The following is a 13,921-nucleotide window of genomic DNA, read 5'->3' on the forward strand; positions in this document are numbered from 1 at the left end:
TAGTGTCCCATTCTTTTACACAATACAATAATAAGACTTGCATGAAGCAATATAAAAGACCAAGCTCGAAGCAAGCTAGCTAGACATCCCAACCTAAATAGCAACAGAATTTGCAAAATAACGATTATTAAACCTTCAGTCTACATTTCCTCCAAGTCATCTTAATCACATGCACATGCTCAACAACGAATGTGTGGAAAATGGTTCTCCACAAAGACAAATCAAATAAATTCCCTGATGAAGGTGGAAGCATTTCATGGCAAAACAACTAGATGCATTTGAGAAAAAATAGCTCTTCTGAACCAATAATATAGCTAGTGTTCTGCAACCATAATTAGAAAATCTACTGTCCCACAACCCCATATAGATAAAAGTAGGCAAATACCAGAATATAACAAGCTCCGCATACTGCTGGAATTGCAAGCCATGTGGAGTAGTATATACAAAGAAAGGTCGATTGAATTCAGACTTATCATTGACATAAAAGGTAGATTTAGGCCACAGCAACTGTCTGCATTGCCAACCATACTTCCCACATAGCAACTGCTTACCGGCTTCTCAACTCTGCTAGCCTTCTGCTCAGATCATCTTCTGAAACAGATGCCGTCTCTTCAGCAACAGCATGGCTGGCTGGCTGTGGGAGTCCCACAGAAACCTCCAAACCATAGTCATCTGCAACCTGTTGCATCAAAGAGTTGACATCATCTTCCGGTGTGGAAAGAGATGTGCTGCCTGCCATTGCAGACTCCACAAACTCAGACTGGACTTCCATGTTCACAAATGTCTTTTCAAATTGATCCATTGTCTGAGATATTTTCTGCATGTTCCCAAGAGCTAAAGCATTGTCTAGAGCTTTCACTATACTCGACATGGATTTATTGATGGTTTGCATGTTGCTTTGGGTGCTAAGACGAGCAACAACTGCATCGAGTCGTGATGCAAGTCGCAGATAATTAAGTTGCTCATTATGCTTCCGAATAGCATTCTCTGCATATATCCGCGCACCATCCATGTTTCCTTTCTCAATTGCTTTCTTCACTTTCAATTTCTCAGCTTTTTCATCCTTCTCACATTTCTTTGCCTGCCGGACTAAGCTCTTGGAGGTGAATTTCAGCTGAAAAATCTGATCAAGGAGCTTTTCCTGGCCATTTCTGCGCATCGTGGCAGGCTATGTTTCCTGCTGCCAAAAGTCTGTACTGCAGCTGTACAGACGAACTTTGTCCCGAAGATTTTCAGATTCTGCAAGAAAATAAATAAATCAGAAATTGTAGCACTTTATGATACAAGAGCACACATACATGCCTCTTGATGCGACACCAAAGGGCCATCGGGAAATAAATCCATAACAGAGTTGAAAAGTATTTTCCCACTGTATGTACATCCAAGCCAGCCTAGAAATCACTACAAGTGCATGATCCCCACGCAAGATGGTGCAGTAAACCATACAACAAAGCCAAAACAAAAGATAACCGAAACACATTTAACTATAGCTTGGAAATCTAGATCGTCTTTCCTTTGCAGCTACCCTTACATAAAATTATAGCGGACTGCCAGAGCTAAGCAAGAGAAGCTGTTCATCATTACTGCCAGATCTATTGCAATGCATAGGCCATGACTGTGGAAATCAGGTTGGGAATGTCTGTTTTTAACATGTTGAACCTTGACTGGCTGAATATTCCTACAGGATCGGTCTGAGACCCTAGAAAACTGTCAGAAACATGAGTTCCAGAGATTGGCTGGCTCAAATCTTCCTACACGATCAGTCTCAAACCCTAGAAAACTGACAGAAACGTGAGTTTGAAATGTGCTGGCTGATTCAAAACCATGAACCGATTGTAAGAATCTCTTACAAATATTCAGCTTGAGTTTACGAACAGAGACGGACGCGCGTGCGCGAGAGAGAGAGGGAACAGCACCTGCACCAGCCTGTGGTTGAACGATTTCTTCTTCAGCAGAGCAGACGAAGAAGAGAGCGGAGAGAAAAACACGCGCATACGCTGCCTTCGAACCGGGTCTTCGATGTGACCGGACCCTCAACAATCTGTCCGGAAGTCATGAGGGGAATTTTAACCCTCGCAACTTGGTTGGCAAGGATCTACCATTACAACTAGGGTGACACGTGCAGCTCAATAAAAGAGTTTAACATTCTATGTGCAGCTCTTGCATGTTTGTTATGTAGCAGTTTTACCGATGGTGTTTAGAGATACGTCGTGTTTCGAAGCGAAATACGTTTGTACATAAGTTTTTGTATTGTTTAAATACATGGAGGATGTCAAAAGGAGAATATGTATGCATATGTAGTTCGAGTCACTGATCGTGATTTTGAACATTCACATTTCTTTTGATCGTAGGTGCCATAGTCAAGTAAGAATAGAAACAGGCAACATAGCCAAGTGAGAATAAAAACAGAAACACTGCATTTTTCAAGGTGATATCTAGGTAGGGTGAGGTTCTTGCAGGCAAGTCGTCCGTCCTAAACGTCGTTGTTCTTTTAACAAGACGGTTATTATTCCATAATATGATGCATGTGAACTTGTGCTAATCGGCTTTTTGAAATGCTTATCATCAGCTTGGCTTGATTACATTTTTGAGCAAATTGTAACATCTTTCATTCTCGTGATCTGCTTGGAGCATTGGTCGAATGGAGAGCTTTCATGATGGAGCTCTATAATCCTTTCGATGGATTGCCTGTTGAGGATGCAAAGTCCTGTCCTTGGATGTGGATGTTCTGTTATAGCCATGTACTTTTGGATCAATGGATTATGTAGGATGTTGAAACCAAACACATATGCAATATCAGATGTAGTCAAGTCAATTCTAGTAGATGGCTGCGAAAGTGATCCATCATTCCAAGAGGCTAGAGAGCTATCAAGAATAGATCAACGGTCCAAGGTTTCGTTCGCAATCGCTCTTGTCATTTTGCAAACCGAGATGGATGCATCAATGATGCTCAATAGTTGAAGCTATAATGGCTTTGCATTGAGAATTCGTTTTGAGCAGTCTGGTAAGAGTGACACCACGTATTTGTTTCTCTCTTTCTTCGCAAGACATGGTCGACATTTAGTTATCATCATGTTGACCCTGTGTTGTTGGCTTGCAAGGATGAGAATAGTGCTTGACAAAGGGGTTGTAACTTGTATTTTTTCTGTAGATGGATCATTCTTTTGTGAGTTAACAGCATGATGTTGCATTATGACTATACCACAGGATGTGCACATTGTTAGTCTTCCAATGATGCTTTCACATTCTGTCGCTCAAGATGATTCGAATTTTTCTATGTCACACCAAGTTGCAGCAAACAATTTTAGTCATGTTTTTCTAAAGGCCATATTTTTCATTTTTCTAGAAGTCCTGAAGGATACCTTGTGACTTTGTTTCTTTGTAGCTTCCATTGATACTGATGAGAACAATATGTTTTTATAATAAAACTGCATTATACTTGTTCACGAAATAACATACTATACTTTATTTTTTTAAAAAATAAAGATAGTTAATTTTTTTGACGTGCAAGGATAATGATTTTTTAAATAGTAATTCTAATAAAATAAATAAATAAAATCAATAAACAATAAAAATACTTCAAAAACTTTAAAAAAACTAAATAAAATGAGAAAACATGCTATATAGCATGCCGAAGAGTTGGCACGAATCTCTTCACAATTAAATAATTATGAGAGAATGTACCATTTCTCTATGCATTCAAAATATCCGATTTGTTGAAGTTTTACGTTTTCATTTTTTTCAGTACGTTTGAAAGTTCATTACGCTTTCGTTTTTGCTACACATTCAAAATATCATTTTCTTTCATTTTTATTTCACTACTATTTACTAATCCTAAAAAGAACAAACGACGAAGATTTGAATCTAACCTTAATAAACTAAAAAGACGAAAGATAAAATAACCTTTTAGCTTGCAAACACGATGACAGAGGAACTGACGTATGCGTCTCCACACACTTATGTATGACCTTCCTCTCTCCTCAAATAAAAGAGAATTTTGTGATGAAGAGAATTGTACATACTACTTAACTCTTCCCCCTTTATATAGGCTTGAGACTTCCCAATGTTCAAATCTTTCCTTTAAGCTTTTTAAAGCTTTTGTAGTTTACAAACTTGAAAAGCCTAAAAGCTTTCAAACATTTAATCTTTTCTTGAAAAGCTTTTCTTCAATTTTGGGTGCATGCTTATGTTTTCCTTCCTTAACCCAAGGATCAGGTCTTATGAGGGGACTTCAATTCTTTGCCCCGATGCATAATTAGTTAAGGTTTTTGAGGCATTAGGGTGAGCAGGCCAGTATAGTGACATCTAGCTTGCTCGCTGTTGGAAAATTTATGTCAATGAAATCTGGGAAAATACTTTTGGCACATAGGGAAGAGCAGGCGAGGTGAGGAAATAGTTTTGGCACTATACTCCGCTTCTCTTGAAGAGATCAAGCTAACTTTGAAGTCTTGAAAAAAATCCCACCCACAAAATAGTTGCACACCTTCCCCAATTTAAGAACATGCTTCGTGGCAGTAGGTTATGGCTCAGCGTCCTCTATCTTCTAATCACATCCTTTGGTTTCTACAACTGCATTGGCTCTGAAGTGTCTCTTGAAAGGGGGGTTATGGTGTTAATGTACAAGGGGCCATTCTTTTACTGGCCAGCTTACCTTATGGGGTGTATGTGGCAAAGAAATTTGTTCATTTACCATTGCACATATGAGGCAAGGAGTTATCCTAGACTGTTAATGAGCGCATAACTAAACTTTTTTAAAATATGTGAAGGTATTTTGAACACAAGATAGTCTATTTTTGTAGAAGTTGGATTTGAATGCATGCATCCTTGCAATTGGTTAACATAAGAAGAATTGAACTTTTGCCTAAGTATCTAAACAAACTTGAACCTAGCCAATGGAGGCCTCTCCTAATGTTGAATGTAAGTTACAAATTCATTGACAAGGCCATGGCAATGAGAATCAAGCATATTTGCCCAAATTTCTTCATAATTTCCAATATGAATTCTTATATGGAAGGAGAATCCATAATATCGTGTTGAACTTGATGGTATCAATGGAATACTCTCCAAAAAATGGGGCCCAATTTCTCCTTCACAACATGGATCCGGAGTAAGCATATGACAAATCAAGGTGGGATTTTTTATCAGAAGTAATGGCAATGTTGGAATTTGGTATACAATTTTGTAGCATGGTCAAAGCATTGTTTGCCAATGCAAGTGCAAAAGTTAGAGTCAATGCTTGCACCTCCCATCCCTTCCAAGTTAATAGATCAATGTGTCTAAGTTGCCCCTTGGCCCCATTCCTTTTTGCCATTGTTGTTGATCCACTCCAAAAAATGATTGACTAGAGGCTGCAAAGATAATCAATTCATGGAGTTCTCTTATGAGATGGCTCCTAGATGTGTACATAGCTATTTGATTACAATAATTCAACATGCTAAAACCAAAATCCTATATATAAGCTTGGACGATCCACCTAATTGGATCTCACTATTTCGATTAAAGTGTTGCCTATGGGAGAGGTATTCAAATACCTTGGATTTCCACCATTGGGTCTAGGTATCTTAGTGAAACAAAAATCCCAATGCCTCCTAGAAAAATTTGAAAACAACAATAAGTCATTGCCATTGAGCATGGTTGGAAGAATTGTGTCCATAGATAAGATCCTATCTCCAATTACTATGAATGTCAAGGTAACTACTTCTTTTAGTAAAACTTGATCAACTAGATAGGAAAGAAGTGTTAAGAAAATTCCTAGGGAGGAATGGAGACATCACCCAATGGCACTCAATTGTTTGGAAAATCATAACATACATCAAAAGAATGGAGGACTGTGGCAATAGGGGCTAGAACTCAAAGTCCTAACACTTGATATTTAAGCTTCTTGTGAGGGTAAAATCTAGTGAATATTGGACCATCATCACAAAAACATGCCTATGCAAATATAAACTCCAAGGAAAGAGCTAGCAAAGTCAAATTTGGAAAGATGATTTGGTGGCTACTTCAGTAAAGTTCAAATTGAAGGGCAATATGCCTATCTAAGGACTAGTGAATGCTTAGTGAATTATCCTAAAAAGCTCCATTGGAAAGTCAATCCCAACTAAAATTTGATTAGGCTCTTTCTCTAAGAAATATGGATTTATATGTGTGTTTATAAGAATGGATTTTGCCTTGTAAAGGTCAAGCCCAAGCTTTCAAAGGCTATCTCAAACAAAAGTATTACACCAAATGAGATGGGCTATTGTCTTTGGGATCCACAAGCTTGGAAGGCTATCCATAGCCATGATGATATTTTCCATGAGAAAAATATGTATATGAGACCAAAGCACATGATTGAGATATACAAAGTGATTTTTCAAAAGAAGCATCATATAGCCAGAGCCAATGAGACAACCTACTACAATTGTTGATGATGTAGTGGCCTAGGATGCACATACTATGCAAGATCCTAATATTAGACAAAGAGGACAGGCCATTTAGGGCTAAAGCTTCACATCCTCTTGATTGCTATGCACCCTCTATGGATCATTTCATGGTGATAAACTCTATTTGAGCCACTTACCTATGAGGAGACTATGTGTAGAGGTGATTCTCATTCTTAGGAGAGGGCTATGTAGTCTGAGTTTGATTCATTGTAGAAAAACATTACATGGGACTTAGTTTCCTTCCCTAATGGAAAGTGTGCATTACCATGCAAGTGGGTGTATAAGTTGAAGAGTATCCTTGGTCGCCCTAAGCCAATATATAAGGCAGATTGGTTGCTAAGGGCTTTAAGCAAGAAAGGGAAGTTGATTTTGATAAGATATTCTCTCCTATGGTGAAGATGACGACTCTCCACATGGTCTTGGCATTGGTTGCTCAGTTGGATCTAGATCTTTATCAAATGAATGTTAAGACAGCTTTCTTACATGGGAAACTACATGTGGACATTTATACACAGCAACCTAAAGGCTTTTTGGAAAGAGGTAGGGAAGGTCTAGTATGCAAATTGAAGAAGAGTCTTTATAGAGTTAAGTAGGCACCTAGGGAGTGGTACCATAAGTTTGATACTTTCATGCATTCGCAGGGGTATTCTTATAATGATATGGATCAATGGTTATACATGAAGAAGGCCCATGATGATAGCCTTATTACTTGGTGTTTTATGTTGATGATATGCTTATAGTAGCTAGGAGTGCTCAAGCTAAGTTAGATGCTTTAAAGACTTAGCTACACAAAGTACTTGAGTGATTCCGTATGTAGGATGGTAAGTATATTGGCTATCCTCTACCTTCTAATGTGAAGGTTAGTCCTGTCTATCTTTTATCCACAGTCAGATGATGAGAGGGCCAAGATGGCCAAGGTTACGTTTGCATCCACAATGGGCACTTTGATGTATACCATGAAAGCCGCTCATCTGGACATAGCATTTGCAATGGGAGTTGTGGCACATTATATGGCTACACATGGCATGCAACATTAGGATGCTACAAAAGGTATCATGAGATACCTTAAAGGCATTATGGATATGTGCATTTGCTATGGTAGCCAAGATACATGAGTCATGGGCTACATTGATGCAGATTATGTACGGCACATAGACAGAAGAAAGTAGAAGGTATGTCTTTATCTATGCTGGAGGTGCTATCTCTTGGATGTCCAAGGTGCAAAAATGCATTGCCTTATCTACTACTAAGGCTTAGTACATTGCAGCTAGTGAGGCTTGCAAAGGAGGCTCTATGGTTAGGTTTTCTAGTTTTTGTAGATCTTGGTATGACAAATATACTGCATCCGAATTTGATAAGTGCCATTCCATTGGCCCGTAGTCTCATCTTTTATGCAAAGACAAAGCACATTGAGATGCACTATCACTTCATTAGAGATATGGTAGAGGATAAGTCCATTAAGCTTGTCAAGATCCCTATGGATACGACTCATGTAGATGGGCATAGAATGAGATGATGTCTTTCCTCATCCTGTTGTACTCTATATACATGTACTTTTCTCTTCTTCTTTTTTCTTTCACTCCTTACTAAGGCACATTCGCCTTTAAGTGGGAGGTTGTTGGGGGTTAAAGGTCACTTGTGCCTAGTTGCCTACATTTACTGTATACATACATGCAAACTTGTACATTGTAGGTGGTGGGCACCCATCACTGTCACTTTACTCTTTAATCTTTTAGTGACAAATAGAATAGGGAAATTAGGCCACACATTGTGACTATTAAAGTTTTGCTCCCCTTTCATAATTAACAATATAATAAGGGTCCTTCACCCTTATATGATCATTTCCAACCACTTATGATAAAAATGAGAAAGCTCTCAAAGCATAGGTTTTAAAAACTGAGTGGGAAAAACAAAACCCTGTTAAAGAGGTCTAGTCCTCTCCTTACAAATCCTTAGAATCCTATATATGAATCATATCAAAAGGGTAAGGGCAAAGCCCCAACATACATCTTTGTCCAACATCCAAAATAGATGTGTGATATATCCACTTCTCAATGCTAATCTCCTGATCTTGAACTTGGAGCAACAAACCCTAGTACAAGGTCAACAAAGGATAAAATTTTAACTTGTGACTCTAATGAATCCAAAAAATGAGAGCCTTAAGTCAATAACCCTACAAAAAAAATTAGAAGGCATCCTCTAATGATATTATAGAAGAACTACATGCCAAGGTCTCAATGGAGACAAAAACTACAATTGTATGATTCCATGACTTGCGATGGCATATCGACAAACATTGCAAGCTAGATTCCACTTCTAGATCCTAAAGGATGAAGTCAGCTTACCTAAGGCTACATTGATATTGCATAAGACGATAGAATCAAAAGAAAAAAAAGGTGCAAATGCACATATTGAGAAAAGTTTTCAACCCTAAGCTTAGAGATGATGATTTTTTTGCTTGCATAGGAATCACCCTTAAACATGTGATGGACTTTCAATCCCTTGTGTTGACTGATGAAGAATCAAAATGCAACCTTGTCGACATTACAATATGGAGACTTATGAAACCTTGCCTCTAACAACATCAATGCAAGATAGTGGTAATGCTCCTCATCACAAGTAAAATAAGAGATGTTGATAGTAAAAATTTGGAAGTTGTTAGTTCATGAAGCTCATCAACTCATGTGCTTAACTTTATCATTTTAGGAAAAAATGGGAAATTTCTTGACAATTGACATTATCGGCTTACTCATCCCATGTTGCTTGTGTCATGGCAAAGTCGATGTCCAACTAGTAAAAAAGTACATGGAAGACCAATCATTACAAGTGTGGTTTGTAGTTGGTCAGAAAACAAAAAATCTTAACTCCAAAACCCAAGGCATTTCATGCTTAGAGAAGGCATCAAATACTCACCCCAAATACTCAAAGCCTCAAACGTTAAAGACAACTCATAACAATAGATAGTATCATAGTCACGTGGGAACATGCAAGCACCAATGCAAGTCAACTTATCATAGGGTCAATTCAATGTGGTGGCCTAAAATCCTACTTGAGGCTAAATGATACTCAAGCCCAACTCTCTGAAGGAAACACACTTATGTATGTACTCTAAAAAGAGATCCTTACAACTATGAGACAATGCCTCTAAAAGTTCCACAACTAGAGGACCTAGATTATCATGGGGATATCCTCTTTCAAGAACTTATCAATTCCTTGTATTACCCACATTGGATAAATCACCACCTTAAAACTATCTTGGAGAGGAAACCATGCCTTAGTTGAAAAATGAAAGACAAGATCCTAGGCATCTGTCTATCCCACCTTAAAGAACAACAAGTACTTCGAGATATTTTCTAGATGAAGCCACAAAGCTTAGTAAGATCACTCCCAAGCTTTGCTATTGATAAAAGAGTGTTGTCCCCCATTCTAGTCCTAGTGGTCTCTACACTTAGGTTGAAAGATGCTAAGAAGGAAACAATAACACCTACATGGGTGTGACACATCCTATTGGTGCAAATCCTAGAGAGTTAAAGAAAATATTAAGCCCTAAAAGACCCATGTTATTGGGAGTTTAATACATTAATGGACTAGGTTGAGAATCAAAGAAGCTACAAATAGAATTTGAATCTTGTTTAGAACAACATAAACTAGGGCAAATTGTAAAGACAAGAATAATGTGTAGGAAAAAACAACAAAAAAGGAAAGTAGTGAAAGAATATAAATGAATATCAATGCAAAGAGTAGTGAATTAGAATGATATGCCTCTCAATAACCCTTTCATCAAGCTTTGACCACTCATTGTCCAAAATGTTCCTTCATTACCTTCATCCATGTTTCACTCACTATTTTCCTTATAACATCATTAAAGTAGAAATATTTAGGACATTTCATCCCCAAAATTTCATTCTATTCCAACAACTAATATTCCACCCCAGTCGACCTTCATGAGAGTGCCAAGGACCAACACTCAAACAATAAGAGGGGAAATTTTAAGTTTTAGAAAGGTAACATGAAGGCATTAACAGAGATCTACAAATAAGAGCATCACAAGTCATTTGAACATCATGCCCACCATCCAACTATGGTGAGTGGAGTGGATCAAGTTACCTTTAGGTCCTTCTATGTCTATCCTTTATATTTTATAAATAAAACAAACATATGTAAGTGGCCAAAAGCCTTAATTCTACTTTATTTATTGTCACATGGGACCATTGTACAAAGTTTAGAAGAAAGGGCACAAACAACTATGCATGTGAGGCTTTAGAGGTGTGCTTATAAATACATAAATTTCATTGTATAATGGACTTTTTGCCACTATGTGTAATGCATCTTCTCTTCTTCTTTCCTCTTGTAAGCTAGAGCTTCTCTTTCCCTTGTCTCCACAATTCATTTTCTTGAATAGTCAACATTGATGTCTTCCTCTTTCCTCACACACTTAGCATCTCAATCCAATCCTTTAGTATAGTTGACTCATGCTCCCCCCATCCCCCCACCCCCCCAAACAATGAACCCAACTATGGATTATAGATGAATGAACACGAGTAGAGCTCAAAGCATAACCAATTGAAATCCCTAAGATGAAGGCCCTTAGAAAGGAGGGAAAATGGGCAATTTATCAAGTTGGCAAAGTCATCATAGAGAAGTTTAGAAAGCCTAAGTACTAGTTACTTTTGGGTCATGATGTATTTAGTATCTTTTATAGCTTTAGTAGTTGATTTTCTTTTTGTGCTAATAATGACATGGTGACGGGTTTCTTTTTGTGCTAGTTACTTATGGTCATGATGAATTTAGTAAGTTTCATAGCTCTAACAATTCAATTACTTTTTGTGCTAATGGCACCCAATGAATTTAGTAACTTTTATAGCTTTAGCAATTGTTTTACTTTGTATCCCAATGGCACCCCAAATTCTGATAATCAAGATGTGTGTCTCTTTGTCTTATACGCCTTTGAGACATCTAAAAGCATGTTAATTCTCTCACTCACTCACTCACTCACACACACACACACACACTCTCTCTCTCTCTCTCTCTCTCTCTCTCTCTCTCTCTCTCTCTATCTATATATATATATATATATATATATATATATATATATATATATATATATATATATATATATATATATATATGCTCACAAGTCATTCAACAATCCACCTCTTAGCTCACACTACCTCTCAACTTGCAGTTATTCGAATCGTGTTAGCCAGTCCAAGACAATTCGAATAACTAGCACAACCTTCTCACTTCACAATCACAGCTCATCCCCTTTATAGCACTAGTGAGTTTCTCAAAACACAGCTCAATCTCACAAAGTTCCCTCTCTTTTTTTTCGCAATCATGTTGCTCCCTAGTAGTAAGTCACTTGCTTTATTAACCGACTCACCTAGATTCAAATCTTCCTTTTTATATTCCTATATGAAACGACTACACAAATGTAGAAATTGAACTCCATACCATATGGTCACCACGCGTTCAACTTAACCAACTGAGCTATATATATTTCTTCAAGTCTCTCTCTCTCTCTCTCTCTCTCTCTCTCTCTCTCTCTCTCTCTCTCTCTCTCTCTCTCTCTCTCTCTCTCTCTCTCTCTCTCTCTCTCTCTCTCTCTCTCTCTCTCTCTCTCTCTCTACACAACACAACATAAGAGTTTGCTCACGTGCATACTCAAGGAGATCTTTTAATCATTTCATCACCTCCCCCTACGATGCAAGGGTAGCACCTCAAGGAGGGACAAACTTGGATTCTTACCATAACTGTAGGACGCACCCAAAGACTTTCTCTGCTATCCTAGCCACACCACCCAAGAGCCAAGAGCCAAGCCCATGGGACCTACGTCAACGAGTTTATAACTTCGAAGCAAAAAATGTGGCTTTGAAGGATTCACTTTCCAAGGTGTGTACACCCTTAGATCAATTAGAGGAGAAGTTGGCGATGGAGGTTACCCTAACTAATAAGAAGATTGAAGCTTAAGTCAAGGACATGACAATAAGAGTGCAAGAGGAGGTATAGAAGGAAATTAAAACAAATGGAAGAAGATAGACAAGCTATGATAGACACCATTTTTTATATAGTTAATGAAGCCACATTGTAAAAACAATGAGAATCTCATGCACAACTAGAAGGCCTTCCTCGTCGATGGCACAATGTAGCATAAGAGGAACTAGAGGATGAAGATAGCAAGAATGTTTGGAGTCATAGAAGTTAGAAACCAAACTAAAGCTAACATTGGAAAATCAAGGGTTCAAGTGGGTGACACCATGGTGCATCACCAAACAAGGGAATAACGGAGCAACTTTGGAGTTTAAAGACACACAAGATAAAGTTGAGGGACTAAAGCAATTAAAATGTTTCAAGAGAACTAAAATGTGAATTACAGATAAGCTCATACAAAAAAAACTCAAAGAACGACTAGGTGAGATCACTAAGATCAAAGCGACTAAAAAAGAGGAAAATGGGCAATCTATCGAGGTGGCAAAGCCATCATAGAAGAGTTCAAAAAGCCTAAGTATTAGGCTACTTTAAGGTCATTAACTTATCTACTACTTCTTGCAACCTTAGTCGTTCATCTTCATTCATACGAAATGACAACTCCAAGTGGACTATATCTAAAATCTTGAGTTATGTCATTTTGTTAGATGCATCTTTGAGGTGTCTCAGATGACATTAATCTCACACACACTCTCTCAAATAGTCAGAGGCTTGGTGAGGGCAAGGCGAGTACTACTTACCTATGTGTTATTCAATTGCCCCTCGAGAATGCTGCCCCTCCCCTCCCCCAAAAAATAAAATAAAATAAAAATCCAACAACACATGGAAGGGCATATGTTGGTGATAGACCCTCCGAGAAATCCCCAATGGTACCACAAATTTGATGTATCCATGCAATCATAGGGCTACAGCCTAGTACTACGGATCTGTGCTTGTATACAAAGAAAGCCCGTGATGATTCCTTATTACTGATTTTGCCACTCTATGTGGATGGCACGCTTTTAGCAAGGAAAGCTCATGATGAGCTAGATGCTCTTAAGACTCAACAAAAGAACAACTTTGAGATGAAAGATCTAGGACTTGCCTCTCATATACTTGGTATGCGCATTACGCATGACAAGTCTCAGGGACTACCCTTTCTACTATAGAGGCCGAGTATATTGCCACCACTGAGGTTGCAAGGAGGCCATTTGGTCGGGTTATTTGGTTGATAACCTTGGTATTGTAGATGTTATCCCTACATTGCATTTGGATTCTATGAGTATTATCTAGTTAGCTAAGAATCTCATCTTCCATGCAAAGACGAAATACTGACTATCAAACTTTACAGTAGCCTTCACTACCCTGTGAAAGTCATATGGGATCTAATGATCCAATTGCTTTCAAAATAAGAGAATGCCCAATTCAAGCAACAAACATAGAAAGTTACCACTTAGCAATCATAAAACAAACTAGCCACAAATGGAATAATTGTCAAGAATGCAATCAAGGCATTGGAATAGTAAATTTAG

The 13,921-nt window shown here is 38.0% G+C and overlaps 1 protein-coding gene across 2 annotated transcripts; it reads right to left on the reverse strand.

Moving 5' to 3' along the window:
- Window positions 1-347: 347 nt before the first annotated feature.
- Window positions 348-2,075, reverse strand: LOC148038654 (ESCRT-related protein CHMP1B-like). Of its 2 annotated transcripts, none has more exons than XM_087674082.1 (2): window positions 1,917-2,075; window positions 348-1,239 (listed from the first exon to the last, which is right to left on the reverse strand). In XM_087674082.1, the coding sequence occupies exon 2, from the start codon at window positions 1,157-1,159 to the stop codon at window positions 548-550; it is 612 nt and encodes a 203-aa protein (XP_087530208.1). In that variant the 5' UTR covers window positions 1,160-1,239; window positions 1,917-2,075; the 3' UTR covers window positions 348-547. The 2 variants fall into 2 exon arrangements, with proteins under 2 accessions (XP_087530208.1, XP_087530216.1); XM_087674090.1 differs by having other exon boundaries at window positions 1,851-2,031.
- Between the last annotated feature and the right edge of the window lie 11,846 nt (window positions 2,076-13,921).

This window comes from Lygodium microphyllum, chromosome 3 (assembly GCF_053477565.2).
Source record: "Lygodium microphyllum isolate KBCC chromosome 3, Lygodium_microphyllum_v1.1.10, whole genome shotgun sequence".
Taxonomy (NCBI): domain Eukaryota; kingdom Viridiplantae; phylum Streptophyta; class Polypodiopsida; order Schizaeales; family Lygodiaceae; genus Lygodium; species Lygodium microphyllum.